Genomic DNA, 23,766 nt, shown 5'->3' on the forward strand with positions numbered 1-23,766 from the left:
CGGCTTGTTCGATCCGCCATTATGATTTTTAATGCTAATTATTTTTATTAAATCAATAGTTTCTTAGCTTTCTTAACTACATCATATTTAACTTTTTAAAATTGTGAAATAGTAGTCGGAGATACATACTTTTCACAGAAAATATTAAAACTGTAGAGAATCTATAGTACATACACATAGATTAGTGGCGATGACAAATTTACAAGAACCAGATTTAGATTAAAAATTTTAACCTCTACCCCTTGCCATCTTCAAAGTACCTGGTCTGTATCTGGGTAGTATTCTCTTTAAAGAACACCAAGCCTTTCGCTGAAATTTAGCTGTAGAGGACTTAAGGAAAAACGTTCAAGGGTACGTTGCCTGTAATCAAACTTTGGGACCTCGATTGACAGTTTTTTTGCTACCATTCTAGAGGAACTGCTACGGAATTTGAAGCGTTTTGAGTTTGAGTCCGCCATGCAGGTGGAAAGAATCCAGGCCATGCCCTTGCATGTTGTACATTAAATAAAACAAACAAATGGATACAGTTTGAGACGTTCAATATAAAGATTGGTCGGATTGGAAATAAAAAAAAAGGAAAATCAAAATCTCAGAAAATTTAAAATTTGTTTTAAATAATAATGTTGACATTGTAATTGCAGAACTCTATTTGTATGTGTCCATGCACTTGAACATTTAATTAATTCCTAAAGCTTAATTTAAAGTGTAATTTTTTGTTTAGAAAATGTTTGGTGAGTTCTAATTTATGAAATTTTATGAAAATGTATATTATGGCTTACAGTTCTTTTGCTGTTAATCCTGCCCAGACATTAACTCTAATGGTAGATGTTCTTTCCATTGCAGCTAAAGTTTTAAGTATTTTCACTTTTGGTTGTCTTATGTAAATGTTAACTGAACTAACGTTTCAGTTGAATTAAATTTATTTGATAAATAAAAAAAGCCTAAGACTAGATAACAGAGTAACTTTCAAACAGATTATGTACTAGATTTATGACATAAAAAACAATTTTTTCTTTGTACGTATCTGTTTGCACTCAACTGGCCTTCAACAGGTTTTACTATTGAGCCCTATTTACAAGACAATATTTTTAGAGGTTGATTTCATTTGATGGTACTTTACTGAATATCCTATTTGAGATAGTTTTGAAAGCAGTTCCAAAAGCTCTTGAAATGGCTGGTCCAAGTTCTTGTAAAATTTCTTGAGAATTTTCATTCAAGAAACGATTCATATTGTCACCTGAAGAATAAAAAAAAAGAATTTGGCAACAAGTTATTTTCGAATAGTAATGCCCAGTTTAAATTAGAAGTATTCTCAGAAATAAAGACAATTTTTATGTTTTAAATTATAACTAAATTATTTATGATTAAATAAATTTGTGAACATAAATGTACTCGATTCATGTACTCTTGGTCTGATTAGATATCACCTAAATATTTCTGGAGTTCAGTCAAGATCCTGCATAGAGTGAGTTCCTACTGGTTTGAATGTTTAATAGGAATTATTGAAATCATTAATATTTTCGTAAGTGAATTTTGTAGTTTTGATTCACCTTGATGAAAATATTAAAAAAATGCTAGTTGATAAATCGCTATGAAAAATAATACCTTCTCTTAAGGTATTTTGGCAATATGCATCAAACGTGAATGCTCTCTGTCTCTCCTGATTTGATCGACTAATTTATTATTTTTCTATTCTTCAATAATAAATAAGTAATCTGCCACATTAGGTACTTTTTGAAGAAGTCTCTTTAGCATGTATGACTTAAAGCGGGAAATGCAGTAACTAAGAAGTGTCATATCTCAAAACTATCTTACTTCCTATGAAACCGCGAGATAATAAAGAATCTGCCTTTAACTTTAATCATTTTTCCCTTATCTAAGATATATACATCTAATGATTTCAATTTGTCGTTTGATAATAAGAATAAAAATAGAATGTGGTTAGTTAGCCATGGCTGAACGAGATCATACTTAGAATATACAAAAATTATAATACTTATATTTACCTAAAGCTTTATCTCCATTAAAGAGATTGTCAAATTGGATAAAAACCTTTTCTTGTGTTGGCTTTATTTGAAATTGAACAACTTCGAAATGTTTCTTATCGCCCTTCTTCACTTCTTTTATTTTCAAATTCCCAATAACCTTATAATTTGCTAAAAAATAAAATAAGTTCGATCAGTAAAAACTTCGTAACAAGGTTAATATAATACATAATAGATATAATATTGAGGAATTAGCAACGTTTTGTCCAGCTAAGTCCAATTTTTCAAGGGAAGAAACTGCGTTTCTGGTCCTAGAGAAGATCCTAAAGCGCTCCAAAATGTTTTTAGAGGAAATAGATTTATTATTATTATCATTTGCTAATATATCAGATAAGTTTAAGACCATGAAAAATCAATTTCCTATTTTTAACTCTGATGAGGTAAGGAAGGGTGTACTCATGGCAGTTAGTCTGGATTAGTCTCTTCACAAGTGTCATACACCTCTCAGATAGCTCACATTTCTATAAAACAGAAGCCATCAATGAGGACACAAATCTGAGGCCAAAATGTTTGGTAAGTAGAGGAAAAGTTAACAAGATAACACTTCATTAAACGGATTTTAAAACATAAAAGAATTAAAAGGCCCATAAGTAAGTAGTGAAATTGTAAATTTTAAGAGAATGGCGTATCTGTTCTTTTTTTAGTGAAGAAAAACTGGTCTACTGAACTCATGAATCTTATTAAGTATGTTTACTATGTTTTCAAACTTCAATTAAAGCACAATAGGTGTGCTCTAAGATATATTGACCAGGAGTGAACCTACATTACCAATCAGCCTTTATTTTCCGTCTAGACTTATAGATCGCTAAATGGCTAATACGAGCCATTAACCATTCTCGTATTAGAAGTGAGATTTGAAAGATTTGTAAAAAAAAACAAAGATATAACCACTGTTAATCTTTATTGTTGCTTTACCAAAAAATGAACAACTTGAGGTACTAATTCAGCAACGTTTTGGGTAATCTTGAGGATATGCATCTTTTTAGTATACTTGGCCACTCATAAAAGCTCTACAATCTTTTTAAATACTGTATTTAGATATAAACGAGTGGCCCATCCACTTATAAGATAGATGGCACATTAGCTAAGCTTAAATGCTGGATAATATTGCTAATTTTGTCCGTCGTAGCGCCACATGTTTACTGTATCCCTGACCGGGTTCGGGTTTTCTTCCATCATTAAAGATAGATTAATCAATTCGATGTTGAAAATTCGACTTTAACCAGCAAGTGTAGTGTGAGGCGGAAACAATTCAGTGAAATCAATTCTCTACACTAAATTTATTAATCAATATTTGATAAGAATGAAAGTCCGATACCAATCAGGGATACAATAAACATGCGAGCCAAGGCAAATAAAATCAGCGATATTAATAAATGTTTATCATTTGCCTAAATTAGTCACGCAGAAAATGATCGTTAGGAACATATTTCAGAATAGGAATTTTAATGATCTATACAAAAATAAGTATGGCTGTAATGATGTAGGTGGATATTGGTACGGGTTCTGTTGGTTGTAGTAAATTAAGATTTATACAGGAGAGTTTGCTTGGACAAATCGATTGGCCTTTCATAGTATTGTGAAATGCATTTTGATTTGGGATAAATAATTATATTATGGATACTCCTTTTTTTAAAAAAATTTAAAATGTATTCAAGTTTAAAGGACATAAATATGTTATATTTGAAGTTACAAGTAGAGCAGACTGATGAACAATATATCTGCTTTACGGTACTAGGACGAAATCGCCCTGTATTGGTTGAATATATCTTCTACAATATGCCCTATATAGGTGAATAGGGTTTTTTGGCTAGAGGGTTTAAGGTAAGGATGAGTTCTTGCAGTATTTTAAAGGGAAAAATCTTGGCTTCTTTAAGTGAATTCTATAATCTTATGAAGAAAATTATAGTTTCTTTAATCTATTGATGGACATAGTTTGCAATTGTTCAATAAGAAATTTACTGCTAATGTTAATTTTTGATTTGTTTTAATTTCTTTAATCGTTTCCTAAATAGCCTGCAGAGAGCAAATTTAATCTTGTATTAAGTGTAACTCTATCAAACGGACTAAAGATGCAGTCTAGAGAATTCAAAACAGGTTTATAAAAAGATTTGTAATTTTTGCTTTGTCAGTGGACACATTTAATTTTATTACATTACAAAAGAGCATGATTAGTGATAAGTTCGAACCCGATGTATCAAACAGTCATAAAGAATATAAAAATAAATCCTACTTACTGAATTCTAGTTTACAGTCTCCATCACCCTTAATTGGCAGCACTAGCACTTTACCATTAACTTTGTACTGTCCCCGAAGAGTTAATTTAGGAACTATTAAGTCGACTACCATTGACTTCCAGTCATTTCTACAATTATTAAAAGACAATTAATTTAGTATTTTGATCTTACTCCTGCAATGATGTAAGATGAATAATTCATTTGATATACGCTTCATTTCATTATTATTGCGACCTAATATCAAAGTTCCTTAGTTCTAAGAGGAAGTTAAGGTGATTGAGTGTACTACATGAGGGCGAACATTGCGTGGGCGTTGACTCACTAAATACATTCTCATGTTTCTGCAAGCTTTTTTTTCTATCTGATTATCATCTAACAGAATGAGATCTTTAAAACAAGTAACTTTGGACAGGCAAGGAATTAAAAAAGGCGTAATTCGCTTTAGGCATTCAACTTAGTAGGTCTTCCGTAAGTTCAGACAATAATGTATTATTGTTTTTCTATGATAACAAAGATTCAGTTCATTCATATTTGATTATTTCCAAAATGTTGGTTTCAGCTTCAAATGCGTCTCTAATATTAAAAATGTATGGATGAATCAATAATTTTATATCACACTTACTTCACTGAATTTACATTTATAGTTTTTAAACCTATAAGATCCAGATTAAAGAATTCCAGTTTGATAGCGACTGGTCCATCACCTTGATCTACAGTAATCATATCAAAGTGCAGTGGGTCCATTGGCAAGACACCTAAAGATGCTTTACCTACACAACAAATAGTTGTATTATTTTTTTTATGATTTACTAATAATCAAGTTAATAATTTAGTATATACATATAAAATACCTCCATTGCTGAGATCACGTATGGCATGTTGTATAGCGCCTTTTAAACATTCTTCTTTTTTCGGATCATTGCTCTTACAGGCAGTCCACGTTTTAGCTGGAATTATTGTAAAGTTATTGTTAGTACATGAATAAACAACGTTAATAAATTGGGCAATGATGCGTTTAATATAAAAAGTTCGATTAATTTTAAACTTTTTTTTTTTTGCTTGTGGGCATCTCCTAAATATATTTATTTAACAAACAACACACACAAAAAAAATTATTGATAAAGTTACTGTAGTTGAAAAGAAGAGATTGTGATCTAATTCACTTTTTAAAATTATTAAATAAGTTAACTCGGTAAAGTTTTAGAAATTAAAAATTAATATAACTTGAAATCTAGATCCCGTAATAATGGTTTGGGCGATAAACCATTCTTTTACCATTCTAAACCAGTTCGACTAAAAGTTTTCGTGGAGGAGGTAGTTGGGCATCCTTCTAAATTAATATTTTAGTCTAATGAAGAACTACAACCTATAAAATATTAATAAAGATTGTATATGTAACCAAATTTGAAAAAAATCTACTGACCAGAAGCCCGATTTTACTTCCAGGTACTAATTTTGTATAACATTTTTTGTATAATTGGACATTATACACATTAAAACCAGGTAAGCACCCGGCATCGCCCGTGCGTATGATGAAATTAATTCAAAAGTAACAAAAAGTTATTATTTTATGGAGAAAAAAAAATCATAATATCCAATACAACATTCTTTGCATCAGTTTGAACATGAACGATATCGTTCCTCTCGTTATCCATAGCGTAATTTGGCTCAATGCGAACAAATATCAAATAAGCGAAAACTTATTTATTGATTTGTATTTACATTTTTAATTTAAGACACGTCTGAGGTCATTGACACCCAGAGCCTCTCGTTATAGTGTCCCTCACCAGACTGTGAGCTGGTAGAAGCTCCTAGGAAGAGAAAACCTAAGAGCTGGAAGTTAAATCCTTTGAAAATTCAGTTCTTTAAGCACTTAGCTAATCTGTTTTTTTATTCGTACTTATTTAGTTAATTTACTTATTTCATTTTCGTTTCAATATTAAATTTGCTGTTTAACGCCGAAATGCGTGCCTTCCACAGCCTCTCCCATCTCTTTCTCTAATTTTGCCGTCTAATAATAGGTGTAAATTTGCAACTGCAATTCACACTGACTTTGCAGAACAACTAGTGAAATTAGTTTGAATTATTATAATGTATTCATTATGCAAAGTTATAGTAATTACGGAAATTTTTATAAATGTACGTTTAGTTTTAAATTTTGCAGGTTTCGTTTCTCTTAACTTTACCTTCCTCTTAAATTGCCCACCTCAATAATGGCCCAACGCTATTATTCGATTCGCTATTTGAACCGAAAATTTGTTCGTAATGAACTTTAAATTTTACTTAAATTTACGTAAATCGCCCCTAATACCAAAAATGTAAACTTTATTTTTGAATCACCAAACTTCGGCTGGAGAATTTTTTGGCCGATTTGAATTTTCCTTCATTTTTAAAATTGTGATTAATTTGTGGCACCACGTTAATGGCATTGTAGGTATCCTTTATCAGGTGCTTCTAAAGTTATCACTTTTACCTCTGAAAAATGATATTCCTCTACTTTTTTCCAGTTTTGATTTTGTTCATTTTAGCTGCAGAGGTTTTTTTTAAAAATTTATATTGTCAGTATGAATTGTATTTTAATTATTATTTAAACATCTTATTGGAACCGAGCCTTGGCCTCCACTAGCCTTTCCTGTCCTGCGCTTTCGTCCTTCAATCAGATTTTCTAGTTCTTCCGGCATTATTTAAACATCTCTAAATTAAATAGTTTTTTTCGAGGTACTTGAGTGTTAAAAATTTTGCAGTGCCATCTTAATTAATATCATGGACAACAGGTGTGTATCCGGATTTTTTTTCTTTTTATGGAGGGTTTTGGTTTGAGAAGTAAATCTATTACTTTCTTCAAGAGGAAGGATGTTCGGTATATATATTTTTGTCATTCCAGAAATCCCTCCATTATACTTAAAGACCTGATTAATTGGTAATCACTGTTCTATTACTTTTTCTTTTAAACTCTTTCATTTAAAAGATTGAGATGGTTTACAAAATAATTAGGCAACATGATCTCTTTAAACTATAAAATAAAATCGTTGATTGTATCCGTCCTGCAATGCCTAGGCAGGCACTCAGCAATTGTAGAGTATTAGGGAAATTTAATCTAATCTAAAATTATAACCCAGATTAACTTGTGTCCATACAGATGTACTGGAGTTGAGCCATTTAATCTTTTATTAATGCCTGAAAATTCAGGCAAATGCAAATGCGCTTAATTTGTGTTACATTTACATTTTATGTAGCATATTTTTAGAAAACTATGCGTGGAGGAGAGTTAACCCTAAAAACCCCTCTGGTGCAATATGTAAACAAATAAGCTGTGAGCAATAATTCCACGATTGAAATCAACAAAATTTGTTTGGAGTCCAGACAAGTATTTATATTTAGACAGGAGAAATTTTGCCTCTGGCAAACAAAAGATTTTTAAGTATTTAATTTGTTTACTAGTAAAGTAGCTATTTTATTTTTTTGGAGTTTACTCTGATCATAACAATCATTACTCCATTTTTTAAACATAAAAGAAAAGTGTGGTATAATAATTACCCTTACTAGCAAAATGGTAAAATTACAAACCAAATATAAAGAAAAACATTAAATTTAAATTCTAAAGTAAGTGTGTAAAATTGAAATGTGGAAATGTGCAGAATAAAATTGATTGTAATTAAGTTGAGTGAAACATTAAATAAAAATAAAATGAATTCTAATAGATCAGAAGTTGACTAATATTTGGTTTTGATATTCAAAGCTAAATTCACATTGTGTAAACGCAGAATGGCACCAGGGACTTCTTATTTTAATTTACCGCTGAAGATTATTAAGGATGAGTTTTTCTATAGTAGTTTTCTACAAAATTCCTGTTCTATTTTCAATTACTTTAAATTATACCATCACTCTTGGGTCATTCTCCTCATAGATAGGGTTTTATCAATTTTAATTTTGAAAAGCTGCGCTTTTTTGCTGAAGTCATGACAAACAAATTATAATAAAATTGTCTATCCACGATGTATTTTAAAGGAATAATATAGCTTTTAAGAATATTGAGATATTCTATGGCATAATACAATTCATCGTAGTCTGTTTTTTATTAATTGTTCGAATTTTAATTTTAGCAGATGAAAGACTATTATGTAGTAAAAATTACTGTTATTTGGATTTCACTTGGTTTCAATATTCGAATTCAGCTTATTGTACCCAAGCAGAGATAGACCTATGAAAACAAGCTTTTGGAAAGTTTGGCACTTGACGATCATGTGGTGATGTGCAAGCCTACCCAATGCAATTCACCTAATAACTCCCAAAGACATAATTTAAACTTAGCTTAATGGACAATAATGTTTCAACACGATGATTCATCAGAGGTAGAATCTATCAAATTCGATGGGTTATTGCAATGCTACTGAACTTTTATTAAAATTTTGGAGTTTTTTTTCCCCCCAAGCAATAACCAGAGAAAGTCTATTGAAAATAGAAAGTCCTTAATTGTTTGGCTTAGCTGATAACCGAAGCTTAATCTTATACTGTTAATGACTGTTAGGAGATATTTTTTACTTGAGAGCAATGTTGGTCAATTAATAAATAAATTATTTCTGACATTAGGTCGTAAAACTTAACGAAAGTAATACCACTCATTGAATAATTTTAATGGCAAGATATTTAGATGGTCTACACTGCTGATAGTTGAAAAAGTTTATAATATTTTGGAAATGAAGTTTCATAATAAATTCCAGTAGCCTTTCAATGCATAAAAACTGAGGTGACTTTATTTTCCGAAAATGAAGACTTAAAAAAATAAGTTCCAGGAAAAAATGCGCATAAACAAATAATTGTAATTGAGATACTGTCACAACTAGAACACTTCTAGCTAAGCTACTTAATTTTTGAAATTGTGACTGCAAAGGGAACAAATATAATAGCTGCGGTTAAATAATAAAAATAATTACTTACGAAGTTTAGCCGATTCAACAACACCATATATAGCACAAATGTAAAATAATTGCTTGAACATCATTATTACTAATGATCACTGAAATGATTACTGAACTTGAATGATCGTCCCCAACTGTAAATTGGGTTTTATATTCAAATTCTCCTACCCCAATTTTATTTATTTATTTATAAGACTGGCTGTTCTTTAAACACTCATTATTAATGTCTTATGGCGAAGGTTGTTACAATAATATATTGGCCTCGATCAAATGTAAAAAAGTAGGAGATTATTTCAGCTTTCTTTAAAAATACATCATTTTTCCATTCGTTTATCTAAATGTCTTCAATAATTTGATAGAGATATGTTTGTGCATCTGTTGAAATAAATTTTCTAAAACAGTTTTTTAAATCCTTTTTATTTAAATCTTTTGGGATGCGGCTGTCAATATCTTTTAGTATAATTTTTATCCTCTCCTTCCGTCGCAAGAGGATTAGTAGAAAATGCTATCTATTGCCGAAGTATTGCAGTTGAGAACTCAAAGCAACGTCGGGCGTCAATTATAAGGGCCTTCACAATTAAGTCCGCCTCTTCTGCATGACATACATTGAGATCATGGCTCTCTCCTGGATGGCTAGTCTGTTGTAAAGCTATTGTCATTTAAATATCAAGATCCTTAAGCGACTCGTTTCCAAACATGCTTGTACGTCTTCTTCTACTAATAAATTGCCACGCCCATGCACTTTTTTATTAACAGATTAATTAATAGTATTAACAGTTTTATTAATACTATTCTTATATTTCATTAACAAAATAGCAGCGTTATCCGACTCAAAGATGGCCTAGGCAATCGCAGAATTTTTAGATGTTGTCAGGAATTCGCTGATATCGCTAAGCTGGTTACTTAGCAGTGATATTTCGTGACATATGGTAACGACCAGTCGAACCGCCTTGGAGCTAGTCCAAATTTGTTATATCTCTAACCCAGAGATAAAATAATTTTCATCGCCCAAAAAGAATAAAGTTTGAGAAAATGAGAAGGTATTGCGAAGGCATGCGCTAGTTAGGCTGTCCTACTTGCCCCAAAGAAATAACTAACATTGCAACTTCCAAAAGTCTTAGTATTAAGTGTTTTAGACTAATCACAGGCCATGACTTGCTCCAGCATCATCTCCAATGATTAGCATAGCCGATTCGCCCAAACGTCTGTGGGGCAATGTAAAGAACGGAGCCGGCAGTTCTGCGTCACAATAGGTTCATCCTAACGACAGCCTCTGATATAGCTGCAAATTAGATAGGCTTCGCAAATTATTGGCAGAATTTAGTGGCGATAGAGGAAAAAGTACAATTACTTTAATTGATCAAAAAACAATGCCTTTATTTTGTAAAGTTCTTAGGGGAAAGACAGTCTTAATTTAAAATAGTGTATTGGGTAGTTCGAGCATGTGAATTTCTCACAATGTATCCTATATCATCCCTAAATTTTTAACCTATTTTCACCACTTTATGACTTAATGAGACACCTGCTTAATATTTACCATTGTGTGGCTCGTTTGTACTTGAAAAAGTTATTAATGATAAAAGCTGCGTGTCCCTGCTGTTCTTGTTTCGTTCCCCTTCCCCTTTAAGGGATTTGCCCTACGATTTATAATTTTATTATAACACAAAAATACCTGATTACTTGTCAATTTAGTGTTATGTACGTCTTGAATTTTGTAAATTTAGACAAGACAGGCTTCCGTAGCGAAAGTTCTCAATTTGCTGTAACAATTATTTTCCCATTGTTCCTCGAAAGGAGCAAAAATAAAACTATCCACTCTTTCAACATTACCTTCCCTGCTTCAATTTGATTCTCTCGAGATGAACGAATGCACATGTATTTTGTCTTGTATACGTTTAAATTTTTATTTTAAAAAAATGTTGCTTAAAAAAAATTCTTTTAATTAGACTATAATTTAATAATATTCCAACAAGATTGTTAGGCAGTTTTGCCTTGAATAAACTTTTCGTCAGACTCATTTCATTGAAGCATCTAATTAAACATTACAGTTGTGAGTAAAGGAAAATATTATTGTTACCAAATATATGAAGGCAACCTTTATATAATTATTAAAATTCGAAACTAATATGGAAATATGATATCCTTGAGATGAGAGTACATCAACTTGGCCTTATATTTATGTGATTTATTTTCCTATGGTTCAATTAAAAAGAGAATATAATTTGAAACAATAGCTCGACTTTCTCCCACAGCAAATAATGTGAAGTCAATTTTTGAATATTTTATTGCTTTCAAAATTATTTGGATGGATGGATGGTTGATTGGGTCCTGCTCTATAATTAAAATAGCAATTTAGATTTTAGTGTAACAAGCTACCTCCGGTAGAATTTGCTGTATTTCTCAAATAAATGAACAACCAACTGCTATTTGTTTGCAATCAAAATTATGATAAATAATACATAGTAAAATTAGCACTTCCGTGATTTTCTTCAATCGTGATTCTCGTTCATTTGAATTTTTGATTTTTTGTATAGATTTTCTCACTCTGTGATTTTTTTTTTAACATTTTACTTCTTGTATATAAATCTGCTAGAAAATGAATTTTCCCAAAAAATGTATTAATTAAAAATAATAAGTAGATCTAAAGATCTTTGATGTAAGAGTACTAAGTTTTGAAGAATATCGTAGGTGCTATTTTGAGAAAATATTAAATTAACTTGTGTGACCACTAACAAGACTTTTAAGAAAGTAAAAACTGCTATTATCAAGATTCTAAACGCACAAATTTTCTTCAAAGTCCAAACATTTGTGTGGCCTCTAAACGGATATTCGATGAAAACTTAAAAGCTATATTTTCTCATACATTCTTGTTACGTGAAAAGAGAAAGTAAAATTAGAGACGGTTAAGGAAATCCTGTCACTTAATTTTCTGTTCATAAATAATTAACTATGTGAAGACAGATCACTTAGCTGGCTTTAAAAATGAAATGAGTGAAATGTTGGGGCAATTAAAAGCTTAGTTATGTCCGAATTGATTGTGTTATTCATCACACAATCCAGTTAATCCTAAAAACTAATTCTAATGAAGATGCATTGGTCCATTTATATTTTAGTTTTTTAACAAAACTTCTTTCGATGTGATTAACCTCTAAATCTGCATCATTTTAGTTCTTATCCTCGTGCCAGAAAACTGGTTCTTCCATGATACAAGATCTACTTTAGAATTTATTTTACGCAATCTAATGAATATGTTGACAACTTTGAAACGAAGAGGGGAGGTAGTATTATGATTTTATGTTTCGTTAATTTATTTTTAGCTTTTATATTTAAAAATTTCAAATGAATTAGAATTTTACAATTTATGTATCAAAGTGTTATATGAAAATTACTTTGGTTAACTCTATTGACATTACTTTCTTTTCGCCATAGAACCGATTTTTTGTTCCAAGAAGCCCAGGGGCTTCTTCTTGTCCAGGGACAAGTCTAATTTTCATATTCTAGAATTTTAAGATGCGATTGTTTTATTAGATTCAATAGCATTGAATTTTTACATCGCACTGAACGAGAGAAATAAAATTAATTTACTTCAATCAATGCAAGGCAATGAAACGCCCTAGACGAGCGTGAGGTCATTATATTTCGTTAATTATTTATCCTACTTCAGTTGACCCACCCAGACTTCCTTAAACTTGATTTTTGTTTTCAAGAAATATGTTTTGCTAAATTATGATTACAAAATTCAAACTGCTCTTTAATAAACAATATTTAAAACATTTTGTCATTACGTTTCAGCAAACGCAGTATCTCCAAAATTATTTTTTATGTGACAAAAAAATAAAATTAATGCGATCGGTCTATTTTTGTGTCGTTAAGGGACGAATATTATGGACGTCCAGTTTAACATTTTAATTACATTCTTCTTTATTTAATCATTTGAGTAATTTTACTGTGCATTAATAATTTTTTAGTATTTATTAGATGTCACAGACCCAGATTCATTATAACATTTTGTTATAATAATGATAAAATGAACATTACATCTTCATAAATAAATAGGCACTATATTTTAACTCTATCTGGCTAATACGAAAGGAGATATAAACGTTTGAATTTCGAACGAATTTTAAACTACATCGAAAACATCTAAAATTTTACCTTCCATATCTCATTACCTATTATCACTAGAATACTGCAGTTTGTACAATACCGTAAAGAATACATTAAAATCTGAACAATACTAAAAGAGGTTTAATCATTGTAAGGGGCGCTTGCCAACCCGCACGGTGAGGAAACAGGAACTGGTCACTCCAACCACAATTCAATATAATTACAGATTTCGGCCGTAGTATTTATTTACAATAATTTAAAATAATTTATTTACAATAACAAATAAAAAGGACAAACAAATTATCAACAAAGACCCCAAAGTAAATCGGATCCTACGGTTCATCCCTTACATAAACCCACCCAGTTGAATATCTTATACAATTCTCTATCTAACCTCGCTTCTAATACGTATCCCCACACATCAATAAGTTAAGTAATTCATTCATTCACCTACAAGTAACCTAATATACTATACAATTATCTATCAAAACCTCGCTTCTAATACATTCTAATACGTATCCCCAAACATCAATAAGTTAAGTAATTCAGTCATTCACCTACAAGTAACCTATTCAATCTTTGCAACCACTGAGTCGACCATACTGGGGCTAAACAAATACCGCTATTAAATTACTACTGGGCTACAACTCACCAGCCACAAGCCAGCCGACAGACCTTCCACAGCAAGACCACTGGCTCCTCCGCAAGGCGGCTGGCTCCTCCGCTGGACAACTGGCCCCTCCGCAAAAAGTGTGAGAGCCTGGCCAGCCAGTAGCCCAGTTTTTATATATGATACGGCGTCGACTCAGCGGTTCCTATACCTTTCGTAATTTAATTATTGCTTTTCCTCCTTGTCCTAATTCTTATAACCCCGATTACAAAACAATTCAGAGAGTAAAATACCTAAATTAAATAAAATTTATTTTCTTGTTTTAAAAACTAAGTATCCCAATGACTTTCTACAAAATGTTATGAAAAGCTGGACCCTTACAGTCTTCCATTTTCTTTGAAGTTTATACATTCTGTTTGCTATTTTTTGATTAAATTTAAGGCGTGTCAACATCTGAGGTTATTAGCGCCTGGAGATTTTTTCTTTGCACTGTGTTCTCTATTAAGGAGAACACTGGCCATCACTGAAGACAGTTCTCCTAGGTAGAAAGAAGTTCCTAGGAAGGGACAATTCTGCTATTGCTATTGTTTTTATTAAAGGATTCGCTAATTGATATGCATCTGTAACACTAGCAAATCACATTAAGAACTGTCAGAAATAGTATTTCATCCAAGATTAAAAACATTTTGAAAAGGTGGAAAAAAATATGACTGAAATTTGCAATGTCCGATAATATCTATTCAGCTCAATACTCAAGCAACGATTTCTTGCAAGAATGCTCAACAATCAATATTATTTTTTAGGTGACAAAAAACATAACATATGTATTACATTAATACAAATCCATAATTCTGCCATCCTAATCTTAGTTAATTTAATTTACCAAAAATAACTTAGTATTATCTAATTTTATCTAAATTCTATCGTAACATATCGCTCTGATCACCTAGATAGATAGATAGATTAAACTAGGGCAGCCTCACTGCGACCCCTTTGGATCTGTTGTGGCTCTCTTCACTCTAAAGCTCACCCTCCAGACCCTGTCCTTTTAATCACTCTTAAAGCTGGAGAACGGCTCTTGGTTAAAGCTCACAGACCTTGGTTTTTCCTCCCCGAGAAGTAACATCCTTAGCCATACGAGCCCCTCGCACTGACACAACACGTGCAGTGCCGTTTCCTCCTCTTCCTGACAGAACCTGCAAAGGCTATCATCTGCCAGGCCCATGCTCTGATCACCTATATCTCAACTCTCCAAACATTGTACTGGAATTACAATGCACACCAGAATTATTTATTTATTTTGAACTCAGTTTTGTTGGAGTTGTAGAAAAATAGTTTTTATATAATTGCCACTCATCTCGGCGCGGTTATGTCTTCTTCAGTGGCTCTGGTTTGATTCAGTTAATCTCGGTAATGTTAGAATGTCCGGAATATTGACGCACTTTACACATGACCGCACATTGTCAATAATACTCGATCAAGGTTAACAAGACCTAAATGGATAGATTTAAATTCAAGTACACATTATAAAAAGTATTAGTATTCATATTGAATTCAGATTTATTATCTAATTAAGTTTTTTTCCCTCCAAATGTACTTGGTATCCTGTACTTTCGATATTAATTGGGGACCATTTCAAATAAAGACAATTTCCTAAGTATTTCAATTAGTCAAGCATGCTGTTTGCCTTGAACTCTACAGGTTTGTCAAGATAAAGATCCTAAAACATCACTTACTTTGTCCCTTGTTCAGCATATTAATAATTACAATTACTGTTCATCGCCGTATATTATTAAATGAAAGAAATAGTTTTTAAAGGAACTGATTAGTATATATGCAGCTATTTTACTAATTAAATCTTATAAAATGAGATTTGTGTCACTAGTGTAATTTTATCTAACATTAAAGTAAACACACACACAAATCAGCAATTTGTATTAATGTAATAATAAGGCTTTTTTACCAGGATTAAAAAAAAATCACCTAATAATCAAAATAATCTTTAGGAAAAGTTCAGCAGTTGAATAGAATTTTTAAAATTGTGAGGTAAATCTGAGAAGTATGGGGGTTCCAGGTGGAAACAATTGGAAAATCTCTACAACAATTAGATCCTCTACATTCAAACCTCCAAAGGATCCAGGCCTTGCAGTCTAAAATTCTTCGCTCTATAGTAAACGCTCCTTTCTACGTCACCAATCAAACCATTCACACAGACTTGAACATTCCTTTCGTCACACAAGTTGCTAAAACCCGTTAAAGAATTCAATCCCAATCTCATCATAATCCAATCATACTACATTTATCTTCTAGAACATTTCCAGACAACATTATAGATAGTGAAATGTTACTGGAGTATTACCGCTGGGTAACTTCTCCACTCTGAGAGTTATATGTTGTTTAATGTTAAAATTGTTGTTTATAAAATGGGTTGATTATAACTAAATAAACGATTAAAAAAAAAAAAACTCTTTGACCTTTAAAAACAAAATGGTCTTTTAATTTATTTAAGAAAATTAAATTTCATTAACCATCTCTTTAGAAATGAACTAACAACTACTGGATAGATAGAAATTAATTCATTTTCATTTCATTAAACTGAATTATAAAGAAAAAATATGCACGTTATTTTAATATTATATTTTAATTTGAATCATTGATATTTCCTTATATTTTGGGCCAGTGCTTCCAGGAAAACAGACCAGTAAATTCCAAGGACTAAGTAGTGGATTGTATTATATTTTCGATTAAAAAAATAATATATAAAATACCAAAATGAATCTGGAGTGAACGTACATGATTTACTCTTCCGCAGTTTACATAACTAAATTTTTATAAAAACTTAGAATTTGGTCAAAAAAAATTAGTCAGGTGCAAACACTCACTTGACTAGCTTTTAATTAAGAATAATTATGACTAAGCTGGAGTATGCTGAAGGTCCAAAACCCTTATTGTCAGCTGTAGCAGCAAACGCCATCTCCTTTGTTGTACTGTTTATTGCTTTATCCGTTTATTGAAGCAGTCAACTTTGACACAAAGATAAAAGGGAAAAAATCTCTTTGCTTTTATACTTCTGAAGTGTGTTGCAGGTACGAATTATGTTACTAATGGAATTCTTGTTCTGTGCAGTTAAGTCTGATTATAATTATTGGTGACGTAACTAAACTACATACTGGCAAGAGAGACTAGAGCTATCCGTGAACTAAAACAGATTTAAGGTAGAGAAAACAAAAAAGATTCTCCTGTTCTTCTAAGGACCATTAGGTGCTCAAACCATCAATCTTTGTTTACCTACATGCCTTCCTAAAAAAGGAATCCTACTTGGCCTTTGAAGTTCTGCGTAACAAGTATGAAAATCTAGCTAAATTTTATGTAGTTTATATTTGAACACTTTATCTAGCCAACTAGGAGGTTCGAAGTAGGTTTTGATGTTCACGAGTGTCTTTAAAGAAAGAAACGTTCTGTATTCCTGATTTTATACACAGATTCTTCTATTAAGAAAATTTGTCATTCATTAATTAAGGAAGTCAGCGAAGTAAGTCTTAAATGAGATGAAATATTTCTGTTCCAAGGATAACCATGTCCGAAAACTACCGCCTTTATTACAATAATTACTAGTAAAGTACCAACAATCGCAATAACTCTCCAGCTTAACATTATATAGAAAAAGAGCAAATATATGGTACATATAGGCGCTCCTTTTGTACCAAGTTAAGGCTAATACATAATTTATCAAAACTCTAGGCCCAATGATCGAGGTATGGACAAATATTCATGATATAATTGTTGACCATTCTCTCCCCAAACGTGACCAAAGTAAAGCAGTTTTATCGGAGCGATTTTCCAACGGAGGAGAAGAGAAAGTCTGCTATTTCGCAACATTCAACAGAAACAAAACAAAATCGTTCATCAGCTACAACTGCTCTAAATAGACTTTTTTTCAAGAACCTCTTGAGTTAAAATCGAAAACAGTCAAACAACCCATTTATCGTAGGTATCACTTATAAACACGAGAAAATTGATTTTATAAGGTTTCTGTGGAAAATGTTTCATTTAAACGTGAACAATTAATTTTAAACCAGAAGTGATCCAATCGTAAAAATACCACACAGTTTTGGAGATGAATAGCGTTTTTTGTTTTGTTTTTATGGTAAACCAGCTGACTGATTTAAATAGATTTTACTTTTTAATTTATTTTTAATAAAAACAGTAAAATGCTTTGTTTCCTTGAAATATTTTTTTTTGCCCCATGGAAGAAAGATAATTGTCTGAGCTAAAATATATCTGACAATCCTTCAGTTTGCATTGAAAGTTATTTCCTCTTTCTTTTATTCAAATCGATGGCTTAAAATATTTTAAAAAATGGCAATAAAGTTGCTCCAATATAAGGAGAAAAATTGTAGGTAGATGTCAACGATTAATTTTAAGTTCAACCTCAACCCTAAAAAGGAGAAATATTGAACAATTTCAATGTTCTTCCAAAGTGGAATTTAATATTGACACATAGAATGAATATGTTTCAATAACTGTTCTACTCTTTACATCTTAATTTGATGGTGGAGGTAATATCATGAAACTAGTGTTTCTTTTGGAGGTTCCCCTTTCTTCAAGGCCGTCAAAATTATTAAGAATGAGTCTGGTGCTTAACCGGCTAAACTGTACTAACTAGTTAAATGCAAAACTACAAATTGATAGAGAAGCTCGGGCAGTTTGAATCCTAGTTTGGAAGAGGGCACGATAGAGTTGTCTGCTGGAATTGTCAAGTTCTGTTCCCAATAAGAAAATAAGAAGTTAGATGGAAAGAAAGTACTGGTAGTTATTTCTTAGTTTGGTAGTTCTATCTAAATTTAAACATTTTTTTTAGCGACAACTGTTCATATGGTTGTAAAACAAGGAAACAGTCTAGAACCAGTTAGCATTGAATAAAATGATTCCATAATGCAGAAAACAGTAAGAACTCCTACTCATAGTGGATTTAGAGCTGAAAGAAGTCCTTAAGACAACAAATTACAGCACGGCAGGCCAGCGAAAAGGAAATTTCAAAAGATGTATTATTATTTTTATGCTGAAGGCTAAAAAAGGATAGCCAAGATGTTATGCCTTGTAAGAGCTGAAGGCTCTTTGCAGTTGCGCAGTAGGCCAATTCAGCGTCAAAATACTTGTGCACTGCACCGATAAAAGTTTGTTGTCGTTAAGTAAAACCGAGGCAAGAATAATCTAACCTTGGTGGCTAACAATAATTAGAGGCTTCTAATCAAGCCACAGATCCACGGAAATTTTCTTTATAGGTAAACAGCTGGTGAGATTGGATGCTGTAAGTTATGAAACAACGCTATAATTACGTTATACATTAATCAATCTCAGTTGAAGCAATTACAAACATTACTAGCATGATGATGATGAAAATTGTATTAATAATTAATTTATTCAAATGGTGGCGAATATTTTGTGAGTTTTCCTCATAGAAAATGTATGTAAAGCTTTTAAATTGAGTTACGCAAGCGTGTAATGTGTAAACAAACGCCACTATTAAAGATAATATAAGCTTCTTTAGTAAGAAATATTTTTAGCAAGAATTATTTAAATTTTAATTAATGGCCAACCGCAGTTAGTTTTTATCAACTCAATCAGTAAATACCTGAAACATTTGCTTCTAAAATATTGTAAAAATTGGAATAACTTGAAAGAAAAAATGTATATTCATGAATTTGTTTTCTATTTTTAGAAATATTATTGATTACATTAAATGATAAAAAGTTTTTTAGATATGTGAAATAATTTCTTGTGAATCTGTGAACCTCACTGACTTATTGTTTTAAAATGTTTATTGCGAACTTGCATTTTTCATTAAGTTTCGAAAGTTTTTAAGATAGTTTTCTATCAAAACATTATTTTGTTACATCGACAATTCCAACGCACTCATATCAATGTCAGAAATGTCTACTATTGCCGTCTATGTGCAATTTAAAATCATTTACTACCAATGTTTAATTAAATTAACTAGAAAAGTTTGAAGCCTGTAAGTTCACTTCGTCTGGGTGGTGCATTTTTTTCGGTGAAGTTTAGATATTGCAAAAAGGAGTGTTATACAAAATATTTATCTCCAAAAAAAAAAATGCAATTTCAAATAATTTAAGTAAAACATAATAAACATATGGAGTCCAAATATGAGAAGCCCAATGCGACAGGAGAAATTAAATTATTTATTCTATTATACGTTTGAAGCTGATTTCTGCTTCATATTGAGCTACAAGTCTAATGAAACTATTCTTATGTCTAGATATTTTGTCAAAAAACTGTTAAATAAGTCTCAACATTTCATCTACATATAAGGAAGATCAGTTCCCCTGTGTGGTAATCACAGGGAAGTATATCTACGTGTATTTAGTGCAGATCTCAAATATTCGTTTTGTACTCTCTATAGTTTTAGTACATTTGTTTTACGAAGCTTCAAAATGGAGTTGCCCATAATAACATCAGCCTTATTGTGCCAGATATTGAGTATTTAAGCTATAAAATGGGGCAGAACATGTAAAGTATATGTACCATTTAGATTTGCACCACAATAAAATGTGGTAATGTTGTTTTTAGTTTCCTCTTTTTTTCTGATAAGCTTTATAAATGCCAGTAAAATATTCTGAGTATTCTGATAAGTACCTCTGATGACGACAGGCTGTTACACCTCGATTCTTTATCGTCTAATAATATAGTTCAACTGGGTAACCCAAATTAAGGAATTTTTTTTATAAATGTTGGTTATAACTATCTCTGGGTAATGCTGGATCCTTCTGTAATTCATAAAAATTTAAATGCAATTTTGTCAATCTATGAAGCCAATATACACAATACTGATGTAGCCAGACTATACTCCTCAAATTATAGTATTTATTTTAGAAATATTCCTTTAAATATCTTGGATGTTCAAAATTATCTTTTACTCTCTCTACCATTTCCTGAAACTAGCATATTGTTCCAACTTAGAACTTCCAGTAATTTCTCCATTAAAATCATCCACAAAGCAATAGCCTACTTAATAAATCCTAATCAGCTCTGTACTCTTTGTAATCTCCATGAAAATGAAGACTTATTTCATTTATTTATTACTTGTCCGTCTTATGAATACATTAGATTAAAATATCTATCTAATTATCTATTGCAAGTACTATTAGCAGAGAGGAACAACTATTCAATTTACTATCACTTCAATCGAAATCTGACTGTCTTAATATTTACAATTATACAATACCATAAACGTAGTGATGTAGCACTCATCTATGCTTAATGACTGATGTAAGTTATAATGTACTTTTATAATACTTAAGTTATAATTTAATTTAGAAGTTTATCTCTCATTTAGTATGATTATTTGTGCATTATGTGATTTATTATTTTATTATTATTTTTTTTTAAGTTCTGTTCAATTTGTATCTTTTAATATTTGTTTCAAAAACCTTTTGTTTATGCTACCCCTTCTGTACACCTGTCTGGTTAAAACAGAATAAATAAATAATAATAATAATAAAGTACTTCTGATGATGTATGAAAATGAGTGCTATGTCTGATATAATCAAGATATTATTCACCTCTGCGGACTAAACCATCTTTTTATTCTTTGGAAATGTTAAAATTTCCAACATTCTGTACTAGATGAGTTAGGTTAGTTATACTCGGCATTGTCCTAAATCGTTTTGCAACCAAGCGTAGAAGTCGCTCTGTTCTTTGCACTAGCAACCGATCAACTGACAGTGTAAAATTCGCAATGGTAGGATCCTCAACAGAATTTCAATTTGGGATTGTCCACAGGCAAACCATTTACCATTACCATTGGTTAAAACGTTTTCTTTTCTGAACTGATAACCTTGATTTCAGAATAAACAGAAATTAGAAAATGTCCAGCGAATATAGCTTTCAATTGAAAAGTTTCTCATTTATTCTTTAACCAGATTTAACAAATAGCATTAAAAATAACTCCTCCATTTAAATACATACATATTTTCACCCAACATTTTTACATATGACATTGACCTACTGAATTTTACGGAAATTCTTTACTCTGCACACTTAATCACCTCGAAAAATAAAAGCAATTTAGGTTATCCGGAATAAAAAATCCTATAGTAGTTCATCAATGAGCGACCATGAAACTACACAGATTTTGACCACTAAAAAAAACAAGAAGAAGTTCGAATTACTGTGCGAATACTCAGTATCCTTAAAAACCAGTTTGCTTAGTGCAAACCAGTCTCATTAACTTTATGTAGCGAGAGTTACTAATTTGTTTTCAAGAATTCTAGCGCCTTAAATAAGGAAATGATATTTATTTATTATTTTTGCGTTTTCTTTTTTCAGTAGATGAATCAATTTAAGTTAGATACTATTTAGTATAGTTTGTAGAAAACTTGACGTCTTCATTATTTGAGATATAGATTTATTAATTTATTTAAACTTTTGTTTGATTTTTAATTCAACAGTTGCGAAGTCTATTATACTACAACTAATTCGACAAGCTTTAAGTTGGTTGTTATATAACAGTGATCAGAGACCACAAATTCTTAACATTAATTCATCCCGCTTGCTTTAAGTTAAAAAAACAAAACTAGATTCGAGATCCTTCGTATACCTACTTATTTGGAAGGAGCAAAAATGGAGAAGTTTACTATTATAAAGAAGAGTTATGATCCTCAAACAGACCCATTAGGGTGACGAAGTCAGGATTGGGACCTGTAGGACTCCTCCGAAAAAAAGACATCTCTTCACTGTCGCTCTGCTCAGATAAGCAAACATTAGTCATGTTTTAGGGATGAACGGTTACCTTAAAACTTTGTTTAAATAGAGGTCAAGATTTGAAAGCTTTTCGTCCAAAACTTTTACTACTGTTTTGATGTAGAGGTACTAAAAGAAGTAAATTTAGTACTTGTCCAAACATAATACAATGAGCAATAAGTATAAAGGTGTTGTTAAGATGTGTTTAAGTAATCTGAAAAATAGATATAGTGTTAAATGTTGGAAAACTCTCTATCTTTAAACAGGATATTAACTGTAATTTGTTTGGGTTTGATTTGGTTACTGCACCTACATCTTCATATACTATACTTCCATGCAAAATGTCATTACCTCCAACACAAGTATCTGCCCATTCATGTTGGATGATTCACTCACATCTAGACTTTCAACGCTTGCAGAAACAGTAAGATGCGAAAACGATTACAATGATTATTTTATAAAACAAAAAATAAGGCTTCTTGATTTGGTTTTTGTAAGAATTATATAAGCCAGATAAATTTAGACGCATGTGGAATAAAATAACTAACCATAGAATGAAAGAATATAATTTAAAATGGAATTCATTTAACTTTAGTGATAAACCTTAAAATTCTTGAACAAGGACACCACTTTTTTTTCTAACTATGAAACGTTTTGTAGTTATATTTTTGCCTGCATATTGTCCCATATTAATAAAAGTTTAAATAATGTAAAACATAATGAATTTTTCTTTTCACTTCATTGAAATATACACTGGGGTTACTAAGAAAACTACGACGGTGTATGGATTTAAACGCATTGAACTTCTGAGATGCAAAATTATTAACGTTGGTAGGGTAGGTGTTAGAACACCAACTTCAACTTTTTTAATGTATTTTGTTTAAAAAACATTTGTGAAAGGAAATAAAGGCAACCAGCCAACCAAAAAGTCATTCTCAAGACCTTGTCGAAAGCTAAGGTTTGGTTTTACTGTAGGCCCATAGATAGAGACACCATTGCTCCGCCAGGCAGCAGTACTGTCGTCTCCCATAAACATGAAGCACTGTCAATCGGTGCTGACCACGGCCATTCCACCAATTTTGCAGCTT

General features: G+C 31.3%; 1 protein-coding gene across 1 annotated transcript; it reads right to left on the reverse strand.

Annotated features, from left to right (window-relative positions):
• Positions 1–587: 587 nt before the first annotated feature.
• Positions 588–9,369, reverse strand: LOC141454757 (protein takeout-like). Its single transcript, XM_074129338.1, has 6 exons — positions 9,221–9,369; positions 5,134–5,229; positions 4,905–5,052; positions 4,283–4,410; positions 2,007–2,156; positions 588–1,237 (listed from the first exon to the last, which is right to left on the reverse strand). Exons 1-6 carry the CDS (start codon positions 9,282–9,284, stop codon positions 1,089–1,091), a joined length of 735 nt encoding a protein of 244 aa, XP_073985439.1. The 5' UTR covers positions 9,285–9,369; the 3' UTR covers positions 588–1,088.
• Positions 9,370–23,766: the final 14,397 nt, after the last annotated feature.

The sequence above is a fragment of the Rhodnius prolixus genome, unplaced genomic scaffold (assembly GCF_049639745.1).
Source record: "Rhodnius prolixus isolate KJV_2025 unplaced genomic scaffold, Rpr scaffold_9, whole genome shotgun sequence".
Lineage (NCBI taxonomy): Eukaryota > Metazoa > Arthropoda > Insecta > Hemiptera > Reduviidae > Rhodnius > Rhodnius prolixus.